This window comes from Perca fluviatilis, chromosome 11, assembly GCF_010015445.1.
Source record: "Perca fluviatilis chromosome 11, GENO_Pfluv_1.0, whole genome shotgun sequence".
Classification (NCBI taxonomy): domain Eukaryota; kingdom Metazoa; phylum Chordata; class Actinopteri; order Perciformes; family Percidae; genus Perca; species Perca fluviatilis.
Genome location: NC_053122.1, coordinates 14,021,843 through 14,038,473, shown reverse-complemented (window position 1 = coordinate 14,038,473; position 16,631 = coordinate 14,021,843). Strand labels below are relative to the sequence as shown.

Sequence of the window (16,631 nt, the reverse complement as noted above, 5' to 3'; positions counted from 1 at the left end):
TGTGTGTGTGTGTGTGTGTGTGTGTGTGTGTGTGTGTGTGTGTGTGTGTGTGTGTGTGTGTGTGTGTGTGTGTGTGTGTGTGTGTGTGTGTGAGAGGGGCTGCTATTAATTGAAAGGGAGGAGCTGGAGGAGTGGCTTGCTTGGAACGCTGTCACAGGACTCTCTCTACCCCTAAGAACAGGAGTAATATAGTAAGGATGGTTAGAAGAAAGAGTGAGAGCTGTGATTGTTAGAAGACAACCAGCTAATGGTTACATTTTGAAGGAGCGTATTTTCTGAATAGCAGACTAACAGTTTAGACTTGCATGACGACTCCTTAGGATCCAAGTAGAATCGCTAGGCAATTGTAGAGAGTAAAAAATAAAGGCACTGCGACAGCTTGTAACAAGATTTAGATTCCCTTTTTATTTTTTTTTTCCCTTTATTTATTCATAACACGTTTTAAATGCAACGCTGTTTGATATATGAGAAAACGATGGCAGCCGAGACGAGGAACGGCGGGAGTTCACTGAACAACAATAACTGCAAAGACCACAGCAGGAGAAAGTTACTGGTCGGAGTGGACCTCTTCTGCTTATTTTTAGGTAAGAGTCCCACTGCATGCTAATTACCGACATGTATGATATGGCTATGTATAACGTGTATGTATTACTACGAGGACTTTTGGTACTCGGCAGAGAATGTATGGCTCTTTTTCTTTTCTTTTTTTTTTAACTCAAATATTGTTTCATTGTAATATGTTTAACTTTGCAGGACTTAAAGCGTGTTCAAGATTACATTTTTTGCTCCAGCTCATACTGTATCTTCCATGTGATTGTTTCCCTAACTGCTCAATAATGTTAACGTTAATTAGTATTGTACTTAGAGGACGTACTTGTACTGTCCTAGGTTAAGCTAGTTAAATGTCAGTTAAATTTAATACATGTACCGTTAATTGAAACTATTAAGATACTTAACATTTAAAAAGAATTATCATATTCAAACACTTAAGTTATAGCCTAAATGTTTTAGCTAGCCAGCTACATAAGCTCGACAAGCTGTGTTACCTAAGCAACAAGTGATTGCCCATTCCCAACTGTAGCCTACATATTTAGCTAGCTATAATAACAGCCATTAAGCTAGATATTTTCCATAAATTAGTTTAGCTAGGGGAAGTATGTTTTCCTCAGCCCCCACCCTTCAAAATAATAGTGCTGTCAAAGGGGAAACTTTAATAAATAGCTCCAGAAGGGATATATTTCTTTGGTCTCGAGCCACACCTGTACTGTACCTCTGCTTTGACTCCTCATTATATTTTCCAGAATGGCTCACATTCCACACCAGCAAGAATTCTCTTGATCTCAACATCTGGCATAATATAATGTGTGTCTGTGTGTGTGTGTGGGTGTGGAGTAATTAAGGGAAGTGGTGTTGAAAAGGTCAGACCTGAGAGTGTGTGTGTGCATGTACATCAGCGCACGTCCTTTGATGTTCAACAGCTGCAGACACTGGGTTAAGGTTGTTAAATATTTTTGTTACACTGAAGTTTAAACCCAAAAGTCCTGCAAAAGGTTGGCCTGTCCTCGGGGCTTAAACCTTTTGACCATTTAGTAATTTCACTAATTTTCTTCTCTGATATAACCATATGTTTCCAATGTGTTGTTCTGTGGAATGTTAGTGTGAGAACATGATTGCAAACAGCAGTGTTCAACTATAAAACAAAACTGTTGCAACTGCATGGGGAAAGCACCATTCTGGCTATTGTTACAGCAATCCCATGAAGGAGCTACAGTAGAAACACTCTTTCTTTCTGACAAGCTATATTTAGTCTATTTTTTGTCTCTATGGTGGGTAAATCCCCATGATTTGCTCTGTACATTCCCACAGTGTTTTTCTGGCTAAAGATGTGGTTTAAAGAGAGCTACCACAAGGAGGAAATGTTGGGCAGGTACTGGCTATCACCACTCCTCCATTGTCACACACTGATTGCACTTCTAGTATTACTGTTTCCATCTCTCTCACACACACTATCTCCAGTCACTGTGATCCCAGCAGACCACTAGTAAAGATAACGTCAGTCAATACACTAGAGGAGAAATTCACCCTGATTCAGTGGTGATTGGAACTAAATCCTGACAAATAATGCTGAGGAAAGCAATTATTTAGTGTTTTGCTTGAACCCTGGTGAGGTGGTCAGGTTCAGTTTACATTAAGCTGTAGCAGGTGGCTCTCATGTTTCCCAGTTAATCGTCTTATGTTTCTGTGTGCTTTTGCCCTGGTTCAGCATGAGGTGAAAGGTGCTTAATCGGCTACAATTCCACCTATAGTTTTTAGGTTTCTGAACACCCTTCCTTTTTCATGTTGAAGTTAATCCAAATTACAAAAAAAAAAATGTTGTAATGTTGATGGTATCTTATACTTGTATTAATGTTGGGATAGTCTCAACACTAAAACTGAAACTGAAAGAATCTCCATTCCTGTAATTTGGTTAAATTGACCCTTTTCAACATGATGATTCTCAATCAGATATGCTGAACATTTACATTGCATTTACAACATTTGAAATAAAAAAGACAGAAAGACGTTGAAGTGTCAGTTGATAATACAGTTAGTTAAATAAGTAAAAAAGGCTGAAGTTGAAGCACTAGTTGAAGTTCAAACACTGAAAGGAGTTGAAGTGTCAATTGTCAGTTTTAGTTAAAGTCCTGCAAGATACAAACTGTGCTGCCCACTTAGAACAGCCAACATGGGCCTCAAAGTTGTTTTTGAGGAAAGTATCTCGAGTTAAGAAGTTTATCAGACAGTTAAACATGGCTCTGGGACATTAGCAAAGCCTTCATTTAAGTAATAGTCAAACATGGTTGTATAGACATTTTAATTGCTCACGCTCTACAACTAACCAAACACCAAAAGAAAAACATAGACTTGGCCTACATTCTATTGCATGTTGGAAAATTAGAAGACAGCAGGCCACAATGATATCATTTACAGTATGTGCATTTTCCCCAGGTACTACTGAATGATGTCTGCAATAATTTCTGCTATATGTATGTGCATACAAGGTCATGTGTGTATAAATGTATGCATATACTTTGTGTTTCTATGTGCATTCATGTATATTCAGCATTTCTTTTTTGTTTTTGTGTGTGTAATTGGGGGCTGTGGGTAAAGAGGAGGACCAGATATGTAAACTGCCTTGTGTATAATACCCACTCTTCCTTAGAAATGTGAATAATAAATGGAGTGAAAAACATAAGAACAGCAGAAGTTATAGCCGCTAGCAATTCAATGCTAATGTGCTTTTATTTAACCCAAGCAGGCATACCCGATTTCACTTCCGCAGTGGAACTGTGAACTCATTTTTTCAGCAGGCCTGACAGACAGACAGGGGGCAGGTTGTGTGGGGGCTGCTGTGAGTAAAAACAACTGCATCTGTTTATACAACCCAAATGCCTCAGACATGTATACATTTCTACGCCAGACAGTGAGCGATCCCTGCAAGTGGAAAATGTGCGTCTGTTTATTTTAATAGTCACACTTGGTGTTTTGGCGAATGCCTCCAAAATATGGTGGGGATTTAATTCAGCGCAAGGATTATACATTGGTTCTAGTTTCCACAAACTGCAGCTACATGGAGCTGCCTGTGCTGAACTGGGGGAAAGGCAAACGGGCAAGCGTAGGAAATTCTAACAAGTGTGTCTTAATGATACGTTTTCTCTCAATTCTGATGTGAGACGGCGCTCCGTTATGTGCTGAAAAAGCCAGCATTTTTACAGTGTTTGCTTATTTTCAGTTGGGGGTCCCCAGTTGATTGTAAAGCAAACTGCTTTAGGGCAAAACCAAATAGAAGATACCTGATGTTTAGCATTAGCAACCGAAAACTTGGGGGGGTCCTCCCTCCCTCCCTCCAGCTCTAAATTTCACTTTGTTTGTTTCTGTTGTCTTTGGGCTGATGTTGAGCTAATGCAGAAGACATACCCACGCCTGTGTTGACTGGTGTTGTTCTTGGCAGGACAAGGACACCCTCCCCCCTCCTCCTCTCCCCCTGGCTGTTAGAAGCGGGAAAGCAGGAAGAGGGTAGGAGGGGGAAATCCTAACTTGCCGTACTCAATGCTGATGCTGCACTGTTAAGACGGATAGAAGGGGTCGAAGGGCTGAGCGGAGAAGAAAGCCCTGCTGAGCGTCTGGAAAACAGGACTTGGCTGTCTGGTTGTGTTTTTCTTCTTCTTTTTAATCAGCTGTTTGAAGCACTTGACCAGTGCGGGTTGTGGGCACTTTATTTCATCAATGCATTTGCCACCTGTGTCTCTTTCCATCAATCTCTGCCTCTGGCCTTTTCTGGTCTGTGAGTGTGTGTAAAGGCAGGGGTCAATACTCTGGAGTTATCACTTTCAGCTGTGTATGCCTTTTCTCAAAAGATACATATCAGCAGTTTGGGAAGTCCTGTGTGGTTCTGTTCATGGCCAGGCTAAGCAAACTGAAGGGATCAGACATTAAAGATTCAGGGTACTGTAAAGTACCGTATATTTTTACAGTTACAGAACTCTGAGACATACCGCCCTGCTCTTTCTCTTGTCACCAGACTTGCTCTGGAGCCGAGTGTAGCTGTATTGTAGGTATTTGTTTGAAGAGCGAGAATGAAAACGAGAAAGTTAATAATGTGAATCCTGCTGAATGTGGAGGGAATGCCAGCATCCCGGAGTTCCCATCAGGCAGCAGCGCTCCGTCTGTAACCTGAGCTCAACCCAGCTGGACCTTCAAAGGCCAAAGTCGTGTGTGTGTGTGTGTGTGTGTGTGTGTGTGTGTGTGTGTGTGTGTGTGTGTGTGTGTGTGTGTGTGTGTGTGTGTGTGTGTGTGTGTGTGTGTGTGTGTGTGTGTGTGTGTGTGTGTGTGTGTGTGTGTGTGTGTGTGTGTGTGCGTGCGTGCGTGCGGCTGATGGGCTCAGCAAGTGAAGCGTGTGTTGACATTTGGTTTCAGAAATCACGCCCCCCTCACCGCAACTATCCTGCCTTTAGCAGCTCTCAGCACTGACCTCTACACCCCGGTGCTTTTGAGACTGAGAGACAGACGAAGAGAACATGTGAGAAAGTGTACGCTGCTGTTTGTTTTCCCTTGTATCGGCAGATCTCAAAGAGTGACTTGTAAGCTCCACCATCAGTTAAATGCTGCTTTTGAAGTGATTTTGAAAGTGTGTTTTCCAAATTCTGTCAGAGATTTGAAGCCTCTCCTGGGTATTACGTCCAAACTCAAATTTCAAAGTCCTGCATTGAAGCCATTGGTAAATGCGAAAATAAGCTGTCTTTTTTTTTTTTTGGCTTGCATCTCAGTAACACCCACTCTTGTTTGTTGACAGGAGATAAATAAGATCTTTTTGCCACTTTACGTGGCAAAAAGACACTAAATTGATCGGACGCAGACACCCCCCCCCCCAAGGCATCTTAAAGTGGGCCTTTTTAAGTGCACTTGAAAGCCTCGGAAGGAAAGGAGGGATGGCTCTGATACTGTTAATGTTTTCTTTTTTTTTTTCAACAGAAATGGTCTCTCTCTTAAGAGCATGACACATCCAATCCTTTTAGTGCTAACTCAGCCTGTTTAAGATCAGTTAATGCTATTCTAAGCATAAAAGGTTCACTTAAGTCTAAAACAACAATGTTGCTTTGATTTTGGCATTCATTCCAACACATTTCATTTTGTTTATTTTGGCTCATTTTCTCATGGCAGTATCAGTGTTAGTTTTGAAAACAGGATGACATCGATAACTTGAATACACGTCTGCTGGGAGTTTTTATTTTTTATTTTTAAATGTTTGTATGAATGTCTGAGATGTCTGTGTCTTTTGTGTTCTTTTCTATTAGTCTTCCTGTTGATATAATGTCTATTAATGCAGCTGTCCACTGTTGTGGTTTAAAGAGCTGTCTGACCTCTGCTCCTGTGTGTCCAACCATACAGTGTTGCTTGTTGCCGTGTTTTTGCACAAATCTCCCTTCCCGCCTTACCAGAGAGGATTCTTCTGCAATGACAACAGCATCAGGCTGACCTATAAAGGCAGCACGGTATCCACCACCGTGCTCTCAGCCGTGGGCGTCACTGTGCCCGTGGTCTCAGTAAGTCCTGCTGTGGTACTGCAAGAGAAAGAGAGAGAGCATATGTTGGGACACTCTCGGTTCATCCAATGGTTGGCTTGTGACGGCTCAAAAAAACCATGATTGGTTCGACAGGCTGTGACTCCCACTCGGTGGTTTTGTGTTGTACTTCATTAGCTGCAAATCAAGTATATGTGCATTACTGCCAACCATTTTCCAAAGCTACTGTGTATTATCATAAGCTTTCAGATTGATTTTTTTCCTAGTGGCAGCCATTGCTTTCCATTCATTTCACTACTGTAACAAAATTGTTTCATTGTTGAAGTAATTTATGAAGTAAAAATACCAAAGATTCGATGAGTTTGTAAGTTCACGCTTGACCTACCGATTATTTTCTCGAATAATTGAATGAAACCTGGAGATTTTGAATGTACTACCATAGAAGACTCATAGAATTAGTTAACAGTCTCATTCATGTATTGTGTATTTTAGGTTCCTTTAATTCCAAATGTCTGCCACTCTTTGTCATTCACCAATGGCAGCCTGAAGAGAGAGTCTAAAAAGAAACCGTGTGCTTTGGAAAATGGCCAGCAGTAAAACAACAAGAAACAAACAGATATGGCCCTTTGAGACATCAGGTCTGCTCAAAAGTCCCCACTAAAACTGAATATTGAACAAAGCTGGGGTCATTATTTCTTGATTAGTCACAGTTAACAGCCACAGAATGGACTGAGCCTGTCCCAGATGTTCCCTTGTTGCCTCTTGCTCGTACCTGCGACCTAAGTAATTTGCGTGTCAATTAACCCAGCACCTCCATCTCTCTCTCTCTCTCTCCCTCACCCATCCCCACCCCCTCCTTTCTCTCTGTATTGCTCACTGCTTCTTCACACTAGCCGGCCTGCCTTTCTTGGTCATTGAGACCAGCGCTGTTCAGCCTTACCGTAGAGGGTTTTACTGCGATGATGAGTCCATCAAGTACCCGGCCAAAAACGGAGACACCATTAGCGACGGTGTGCTTAGTGCGGCTGGCATTCTTATCACCATCCTCTCTGTAAGTCACCTCACTCTGATCACTAATGTCATCATCACTCTTTATGTTTCAGCAGCCTTCACCATTACTAGCAGCACCCACTGACACCTTATACCAGATGCTGACCACAATTTCTCATCCTCAGTGCATTGGAGTATTTCACAATATGCCCAGTATGAGTTATAATTAGTTAATGATCATTTCCAACAATATATAATAATATGGTAATCATATAGAGATTTTAAACTACAATTACAACACGTTTTCTCCAACCAAACCATGCACATTCCGACTGACGTCATGTTTAGAGAAATGCACTTGTGCACCACTCCATCAGAGTCCTCCTGATCCTACATGACTACTGAAACGACCACTCCCCATACCTGTGCTATCTGTCCCTCTGATTGGCTTCAGCACATTCCAGATAAAAAGCAGTCAACAACATTTGTTCAAGGCTTTTCTCCTCCGGGGCTTAAGATGACTCAGTTGATTAAAGCACTTTAGCAAGCGAGCAAGTGTCGAGTAATTTGTTACGATCTCCTGGGAGAAAACAGTGAGGATGTATCCAAGAGCTTCAAACTAAACTGTCATCATAGAATTCTATAATTCAATTTCATTTTTTTCAATTTACCACTGCTCAGTGCTCAGTGCGCTTAAAACTGTAGAACTGTCGATTTTTATGCCATGGTTTTCAGACATGCATTCCAATTTGAGGAATGTATCTGTCTGCACGCCTTTGTGATGGCGAGCATTTTTAGTTAGACTTAACACACATAACTGCGACCCAAAGCATTGTTTGGGCCTTCGTTGTTTCCCCTACTTGTGCATCTAAGGACATGATTGGCCTTTGAGCTCTCTCAAAACACTTCTGAAGTCACAGTAGTACTGTGGCTCAAAAATCCAGTGTAAATACTGACATGCACAGTTCACTATGCATTTCTACTAAAGTAGTGTAGCAAAACATAGCACAACCCTACATCCTGAAGGCTGTACCCAATCCCACTCAAATCCACACCTAAGAAATAAAAAAACAATATATAATACACAACGAAGGAGGAGAAAAACACATTACTGCAGGAGTCTAAGATGGTAAGTTTAAAACTACAAGTTGGGGCCCATGTGCCCATTGTCATGTCTGTAGTGAAATATAATACTATTTTCAGTGAGGCAATGGCAAAGAGGCCATTTAAAAAGTGTCTAGATTTGTTGCTATCTGTCATGTTTTCATCTAATATGTCAATTGAATCGACCATTGGACTCTTAACAGCATGAGCAACCACTCTAAACAACTTAGCAACCATCTACTAAAACTTTAGAAATCACCCCGAAATCCATATCATCCATGTAGCAACCACCTGTAAACACATTGGGAACAACTGCAAAATCCCCAGCAGCAACTTAGCAAACAACTAGCTACCACCTTAGATGTCTATTTAGCAACTATGCGCTAGACAACTAACAACACCTAGCAATGTCTCAACAGCTACTAACACATTAGCGACCACATTGAAAATGCCAAGTGATCGGTAATGTGTTAACAATGGGCTAGCAAAAACAGATTCCTGGGACATGCACTTAGCAGCAGGCACACTTGAAAAATCTTCAGAAACCTTCTAGTTGCTCCGTGGTGTTACTTAGCACTGCCATAGCATGTGCAGTTGTCACCTGGCAGACCCACAGTGGGAAGGTGCCTTGCCACATGGCATGGCCTGTCTCTCCCTGTAGCCACTAGTGCCCTCCTCCTGGAGAGCAGACTACTCTACGGGCTCGGGGCCACAGGGGTTTTCATGGTGAGAAGGAGTTCTGGCCCTGTGTAATTATGGTTGACGCAATGGTTGTTTGGTTAAATACTGTAATTGGTGGGGTGGAATTGTGGTGAAGGCCCAAAACAAGAAGACTTTGCCAGATATCTCATCTTCCCCTTGCAAAAATATGACTTTACAATCCATCCATCCATCCATCCCCCAGGAGCGTTCTGGCCAGCATTTGTGTTTTCTGAACCAGAAAACACCAACATTAGGTCATTTAGTGCTTCATTTCCCACTGACTAGAGCTGAGAAACACAAAAGGCCACATCCTTTATAATTTATGCAAATTATTATAATTTTTTTTAGAAGAAATGAAAACCCCATGGTGTCATTTTGGAAATACAAGACGTTTAACATAAGCCACAAATCAGCGTCTTTCACCCATGATTATCTCTTGAGGTCTCAGTGTAACAGCTACATATCCTCCAATGCCAATTTATTTATTCATTCACATAGTTAAATCTTTCTCACAAGGGGAACCAGATGTGTCCCCCACCCCGCCCCCCCCCCTTCCCTTTTTCCCATGAAAACAGCTGGGCTTTATTGAGCTGGCTCTAAAGGCCTGGATGGTGGAAAACAACAGACTCTATCAGCTTGTTAAATCTTCGTCAGGGCTATCCCTCTGCAGAGAGTGTTTTCCCAGAATGAGACTTATTTCTGCGCCCCTCAGAAGAATGTCTGATGAAACCGAGATACTAACATGAAAACGGCCAGACTTCCCGTGTGAAATCGGAGCCGTTTCAGAGAGGCAGCCGGAGCGGTGAAAAACAAACGTGCCCCCGACGTGCGCCTGGTGGAGTCTGGCCACCAAAATCACACATCGCCTAGCTCAGCGTTTCTGCTGATTAGAACCAGCGGTGCCTCCACCGCTCCCTCTCACTCCACTCCTCATCCCTCTTCTCACCTTCCTCTTTTCTTTTTTCTTCCTCTCCTCTACTCTTTTAGCTTTCTATCCTCCCTTCCTCTCACTCTGCCCTCCATCCCTCCACTTTTCTCCCTGGAACTCCCTCCACACTCTCGTTCTGACTCCTCTTCCACACTTTCATTTGTGAGCTGCTGGATGACAACAGGGGATGAGGGGGGTTGGGAAGGCGTTTTTGAGCTGGAACAGCTGTTGTGAGTTATGGCTATCCACCTCCCCCTAAGTGCGCCATACACGTCAATCGTCGGTTTTAGACGGTGGTTTATTTACACACTTACATAAAACTATACATGGCGGACAGTTTGAGTTGCCTCCCACGTCGCCTCACTGTTTTCTCTCAGAAGTAGAATGGCACAGGTAAACACATTCAACTATAAAGTAGCCCTTTTCAAACCACTTCAGAAGAAATCACTGTATTCTGTTTAAGCTGTCAAAATAACCTCTTGATCCTGAAAAAAAGTTATTTTAGTCACATACATCACTTGAGTTCTCTATAGCCTGGTCCCAAATTTCCACCCTTACCCGAATTACAAGCTTTGATGCACATTTCCAGTAAGTCCACAATAGCTTAGTGCTGTCCCTCTGTGAAATTTGGCAAGCACAATGTAGTATCGTAAAGTAGTGTTAAAAAATGGTGATGACGGTGGATGTCTAAAAGTATGAAAAAAGATCTTACAAGAACAAAACTTTATTAGGCTATTATTATATTCAGATAATGAGTATCAACTGCTCAATTGAGTATTAAATTACATTCGAAATAATGAGCATCACACATGGCCCTCCAAGCAAATTCTTCTGTCCAAATAACATAATTTAATAGTGCTGTCCCATTCCTCATAAAATGTTTTGGCTCTCCTGCACTCACACATTTTCACGGATAACTCAGGAGATGTGAATGAAGTGCTTAGGAATTAGGGTGGACATTGGGACTGGGACTGTGTTAAAATCATGATATCCACTGACGTCACAATGACTTCTGTGCCTTCAGATCATCGTCGGGGAGAGCTACAGGATCTACTTTCTAAACGAGGGATCCAAGTCTTTTGTAGGGAACCCCTACATATCGGCTCTCTACAAGCAGGTGGGCGTGTTCATCTTCGGCTGCGCCATCAGCCAGTCTTTCACTGACATTGCCAAAGTGTCAGTGGGCCGAATGCGCCCTCACTTCCTCGATGTGTGCAAACTTGACTTCTCCACTATCAACTGCTCCCTGGGCTACATCACTGTCTACCAGTGTCAGGGGCCAGAGAGCAAAGTTCAGGAGGCCAGGTATTAATGATAAATTGAGAGAACAATATTTTTTAAATGTTTTACCTTAAAAATGTATATATTGTATACAGTTTACATATGTATTGTACATATTGTAAGCTATGGTATAATATGATTGTCCTCTATTGTTTTCAGGAAGTCTTTTTTCTCTGGACATGCATCATTCTCCATGTACACCATGCTTTACCTGGTGGTGAGTTACTGAATTGTTTTTAACACACACATTCATCCGTGTATGATTACACAACAAATTAAAAACAAATTTCCCTACCTAGGTACAAAACACTTTCTATTAGTGCTGTCAGTTCAATGCGTTATTTAACGGCGTTAACGCAAACCCATTTTAACGGCGTCAATTTTTTTATCGCGATATTAATGTTCTTTTTGGCCTAGCAAACTTTGTAGTTTTTTTCACATGCTGTTGCAACAACTAGTAACACATCACCGGATCTAGCTAGACCGGAAACAAAACAACAGGCACGCCGCGCACACTTGTTTGGGCTTGCGAGCCGGCCAAAGAGTAGTAGGCTAACATTACGTTTTGAGTGGATGGCGAGCGTGACATGCCGAAATGGATGCCAATAAGATTCTGAATGGAAAGTTTACTTTTAAAAAGTTGCCAAATGGTTCCATTGACAAGACCAAAGTGATCTGTGTGTTTTGTCGTTGTGAACTGAGCTATCATCGCAGCACGTCCAGTCTGAAATACCACTTGATGGCCAAGCACACAGCTGATGCAAATCCTCTGCCCCCTCGTCAAAGCAAAAAGCACAAAGCAAGCCGATCCACTTTTCCATATTGATAAGAGCATTAAAATGAGAGAAAAAAAAAGAAATCAAGGGACATTTAGAATAGATAAAAATGTGCGATTAATTGTGAGTTAACTATGACATTGATGCGATTAATCGCGATTAAATGTTTTAATCGTTTGACACCACTACTTTCTATCTATATCGCCTCTATAATTTCTTCTCTTTTACAGTTTTACCTGCAGTCTCGTTTCAATTGGCATGGAGCTCGCCTGCTGCGCCCTCTGACCCAGTTCACCCTCATCATGATGTCTTTCTACACCGGCCTGTCCCGTGTCTCTGATCACAAGCACCACCCAACTGATGTCCTGGCAGGTTTTGTGCAGGGAGCCCTGGTGGCCTACTGCATAGTGAGTGGTTCTACATTATGTTGTGATATTGTAATCTTCTATATTGGATTAGATCATATGGCCTTAACTATAAATTAATTTCATAACATGTTATTTCTGACTTTCCAGTTAAATAATGATTATAACTTAATTTATGTAGTCTTTTTTCTTGAGGGGGCGGTGATTGAAACACTGTTTACAAATTATATTGTAGAGACATTTAAATAAAAAAATAAAATGGAAACAGAAGGGGGCCTAATACAGAACCTTGAAGAACTCTGTTAAAGGGAAAGAAAATGGCATTACATTGGATAACAGAAAATTGGAAGAAAAGGGGACAGGGGTAATTATTTTTAAATGTAGCCATTTCGATATTCGAGGCAACGCTCTTAAAGGTCCCATGACATGGTGCTCTTTGGATGCTTTTATATAGACCTTAGTGGTCCCCTAATACTATATCGGAAGTCTCTTTCCCGATATTCCGCCTTGGTGCAGAATTACAGCCACTAGAGCCAGTCCCACAATGAGCTTTCCTTAGGATATGCCATTTTTGTGTCTCTAGCTATTGAGGAGGAGAGAGGGCGGGGCAAGGTGGAGGGTGGGGGTGTGGCCTTGACCAACTGCCACTTTTCTCGTTTGAAAGCCATGATGTCTCTCTCCCATGGGTTGGCCAAATTCTCTGGGCGGGCAAAGCAGAGAAAGGGGAGGTAACCTTGCTTGTTATGACCTCATAACAAGCAAGATTCCAGAACGGCTCATCTGAGCTTTCATTTTCTCAAAGGCAGAGTAGGATACCCAGGGCTCGGTTTACACCTATCGCCATTTCTAGCCACTGGGGGACCATAGGCAGGCTGGGGGAACGCATATTAATGTTAAAAAACCTCATAAAGTGAAATTTTCATGCCATGGGACCTTTAAGTAGTGTTAGGGGGCTACAATCCAACAAAAGATATATCTGGTATTAGAGCTGGGCAATATATCGATATTATATCAATATCGTGATATGAGACTAGATATTGTCTTAGATTTTAGATATCGTCATATCGTGAAATGACATAAGTGTTGTCTTTTCCTGGTTTTAAAAGGCTGCATTACAGTAAAGTGATGTCATTTTCTGAACTTACCAGACTATTATTTACCTTTCTATTCCCTTCACAGGTATTCTTTGTGTCTGATTTGTTCAAACCCAAAGGTAGACGCTCTACCCTTTCACCAACCCCAGTGAAGAAAGATCTAGTTCCTCCAGCGGACAACAGAGAGCGGAGTAACCATCTCATAATGGCATAGAGAAGGCTTCAATCTGACTGTACATAACCCTGACCGGTGACTTTTTTTTTTAAGTCACTGCTACAGCCACTGGTCAATACTGGATACAAATAAACTCCCAACAATCTGGATAATGGAGACAAACTATGGAATCTTGAGCGTCTCATAGGATGAGAGAAAGAGGTCTATGGAAAACTGTCAACCAAGTTTTGCTTTCTCAATGGAAATGTTCATCTTTTTCCTCCAGTCTCACCAGCCATTTTAATGTGGAAAAGAGAGAGGAATGGGGATATTTGTACCTCTTCTGTTATGAAGATTATTTGAGATTCTCCTCTGTCAAGGCCTTTCCATGGACACAAGTCTGAAATGAAACAAAACTGAGAAATGGCAGCTGTAATCAAAGCTGTGTGTGGCTTTTGTGCCTTCTCCCCTCAGCTGCATTCAGCATGGGAGCTACTATTATATTCCTGCCACTCACTCACTCACTCACTGTGTGACTAATACAAACAAATCATGACAAAAAAACAAATTCCTTGATTTCATGAAGGATGTTGTTTTTGTTTGGTTTTATTACAGACATAAGCATTGTATGTGTGATTTATAGCACTATTTTAGCGAAACTAAGTCCTGTGTGTATCCACTTGAATTACCTAAAGTGAAGCTTTTGGAAAGCTTTGTAAGACTATAATGCCGTGTTCCTTAGAAGGTGCACATAAGTTACACTAGGTGGAAAGTACAGTGAGAACGTATTTGTTGGATGTGGGCCTCTTTCTGCTGGCTAGGACGAGCCCCCACTGAGCCATTTAATGAAATGACTGTGTGTGTGTGTGTGTGTGTGTGTGTGTGTGTGTGTGTGTGTGTGTGTGTGTGTGTGTGTGTGTGTGTGTGTGTGTGTGTGTGTGTGTGTGTGTGTGTGTGTGTGTGTGTGTGTGTGTGTGTGTGTGTGTGTGTGTGTGTCCTTTCTGTGAGCGTACCAATGTGTCTTAATGTCATGTCTATATATTTCAGTGTTTATAGCCTACAAGTGTGCCTCTCTTCAGCCAGAGAAGTGGCACCTGCTCCAACAGACACGTGTAACTCGAGACGGGAACACTGTGGGGGGGGAAAGCATCTAATGTTACCGTTACTAATCGTAGTGATGATTCACATCACTGAGAAATCCTGTGATACACTGTATCCTACACAGGCATACAGTATATACATATATTCAAAATAAAGACAGGGACGTCTAGAACATTGGTTACTTAAAGTAGCCTTTCAGTATCAAAGCACAATTAAGCAATACAGTTTAAAAAAAATTATATTTATGGCACATTGTAACTGCGTATTATCTCAGTCTTGTAATACAATAGGGCAGGCAATGAGGCTCTGCATTATTAAAGACGAAAATCATTACATTGAATTTTAAAAGTAATAATGATGCTAATATGTTTGCTTGACATTGATGTTATTAACTTTTTAGCAAAAAGAGTAATGACACTTAAAACCACTGACTGAAAGCATCTTCCTCAGCTTTAAGTTACTGAGACAAACTTTGATCTGATGCTTATAAGAAACTATAGTTCTTTCTTCATACATGGCTTGAAAATCTATATACAGCATCAGAAGATTCTGCATGCTACCATACATTGTACAATAGTGTATCATTTGTATATATACATTATATCTTTTGAAGAAACGCCCACTATGACTTGTGTGTCGAGACCTGTGTAAATGTAAAACATGCTGCTTTAAAGAGGCAAAGCTTGGCAGATGGCATCAAGTAACGTTGACAACTTGTGAAAATTAAGTTTTATGAAAATCAAAGCTCTCAAGGCAGACGGCTTCAGTCCATGTTTGTTTAAAAAAAAATGCCTTTCAATATTTTTGTAATGTGAAATTTTGTACAATGAAACTGTAAGATGTATCAAAGATAAATTGTCTTTAATAAAACAAAAGGTGAAGAGCAGCATACTGTGATGTTTATTTCACTCTTTGTGTGTGACTGTTGTACTATGATTTAGTAGCTGGTTTAACGGTGCGTGCGATGGAGAGATCTGGGCGTGGGGCAATGGTAGACTTCCCTGCTCGGCTTCCTGTGGGGAAATAGTGTACATTCCAGGCTTTAACCCCTCTCCCCAATGGCTCTCTGAAATAATATAGACTCCATACAGAAAGCATGCCAGAGTGGCAAAGTAATTTCACGTATAAGAATGCTTAGACCAATGTAATTTGCCATTAGTGGCTTGTATTATCCTCATAGACTGCTTGGTCTCCACAAAAACCTGAATAAACCATATATAGATAGACCATCTACAGGCTGTACCATGTAAGGTGTAGTGTTCACGTGGTATCTTAAGCTGATTGATTTTACTGTAGATCAGGCACAGTGCCCAGAAGGAGATTAGAGTTGATTAGTTTAATAAGCTGCAAAATCTGTTATGTTTTTATGACCATGCCAGGGGCGATACTTATTGTGCAGCAGCTGTCTTTTGTTATACTACTAAATTACTCTTTCCAATGTCTTAATTGGTCACAAGACTACACCTACAGAGAAAATGCGCACTGTGGTAGAGTTTAGTTTTTTTTCACTACTTCGGTCCAAACTGCAAAGCTCCAAACCTGCTGTGACTCTGAGGACCCCCCTAGGGGTTGCGGACTCCCTGTTGAAGATCTCTGCTTTAAACCAAACGTGGAGCATGTTCGATCCAAGTATCTTCAGTAAACACACTCCTCTGCTACCGAACATGGCAGTGCCTTTAAATCCATGAGTGTTGCCCTCTCTCTTCGACAAATGTACACATCCAGTGCCAAAAGCTTGACATAATGTTTATCTTTTATGAACCAGCCCTGACCCACTCTATTAAACCATCTGTGGTGCAAGATTTTCTCAAAGATACCTTCACTTGAAAGTAATGGAGGCTGCATGCTGAGTATATTTTAGTATTCACCAGACCAACAAATGGCACAGTCCTATGTTTTTTCACAGTTTTAGCTGGACCCATTTTGCTGGTTAGGGATTCAAAGAGGCTTTCTTGATCAGCAGCGCTTAACATTCTAATAATGGAATCCTTTTCATGTGGTTGGGAGAAAAAAAGTGTTGTTGTGTTTTCTCACTGCAGTTTAACCCCTATTATTTGTGAAGTAATTACCCTGT

General features: G+C 41.4%; 1 protein-coding gene across 2 annotated transcripts; it reads left to right on the top strand.

Annotated features, from left to right (window-relative positions):
• Positions 1 to 172: 172 nt before the first annotated feature.
• On the top strand, positions 173 to 15,446 carry LOC120568033 (phospholipid phosphatase 3-like). Of its 2 annotated transcripts, none has more exons than XM_039815217.1 (6): positions 173 to 584; positions 5,929 to 6,083; positions 10,811 to 11,091; positions 11,227 to 11,284; positions 12,074 to 12,250; positions 13,388 to 15,446. In XM_039815217.1, the coding sequence occupies exons 1-6, from the start codon at positions 446 to 448 to the stop codon at positions 13,514 to 13,516; spliced, it is 939 nt and encodes a 312-aa protein (XP_039671151.1). In that variant the 5' UTR covers positions 173 to 445; the 3' UTR covers positions 13,517 to 15,446. The 2 variants fall into 2 exon arrangements, with proteins under 2 accessions (XP_039671151.1, XP_039671150.1); XM_039815216.1 differs by lacking the exon at positions 5,929 to 6,083 and adding an exon at positions 6,956 to 7,113 and having other exon boundaries at positions 174 to 584.
• The last annotated feature ends 1,185 nt before the right edge of the window (positions 15,447 to 16,631 follow it).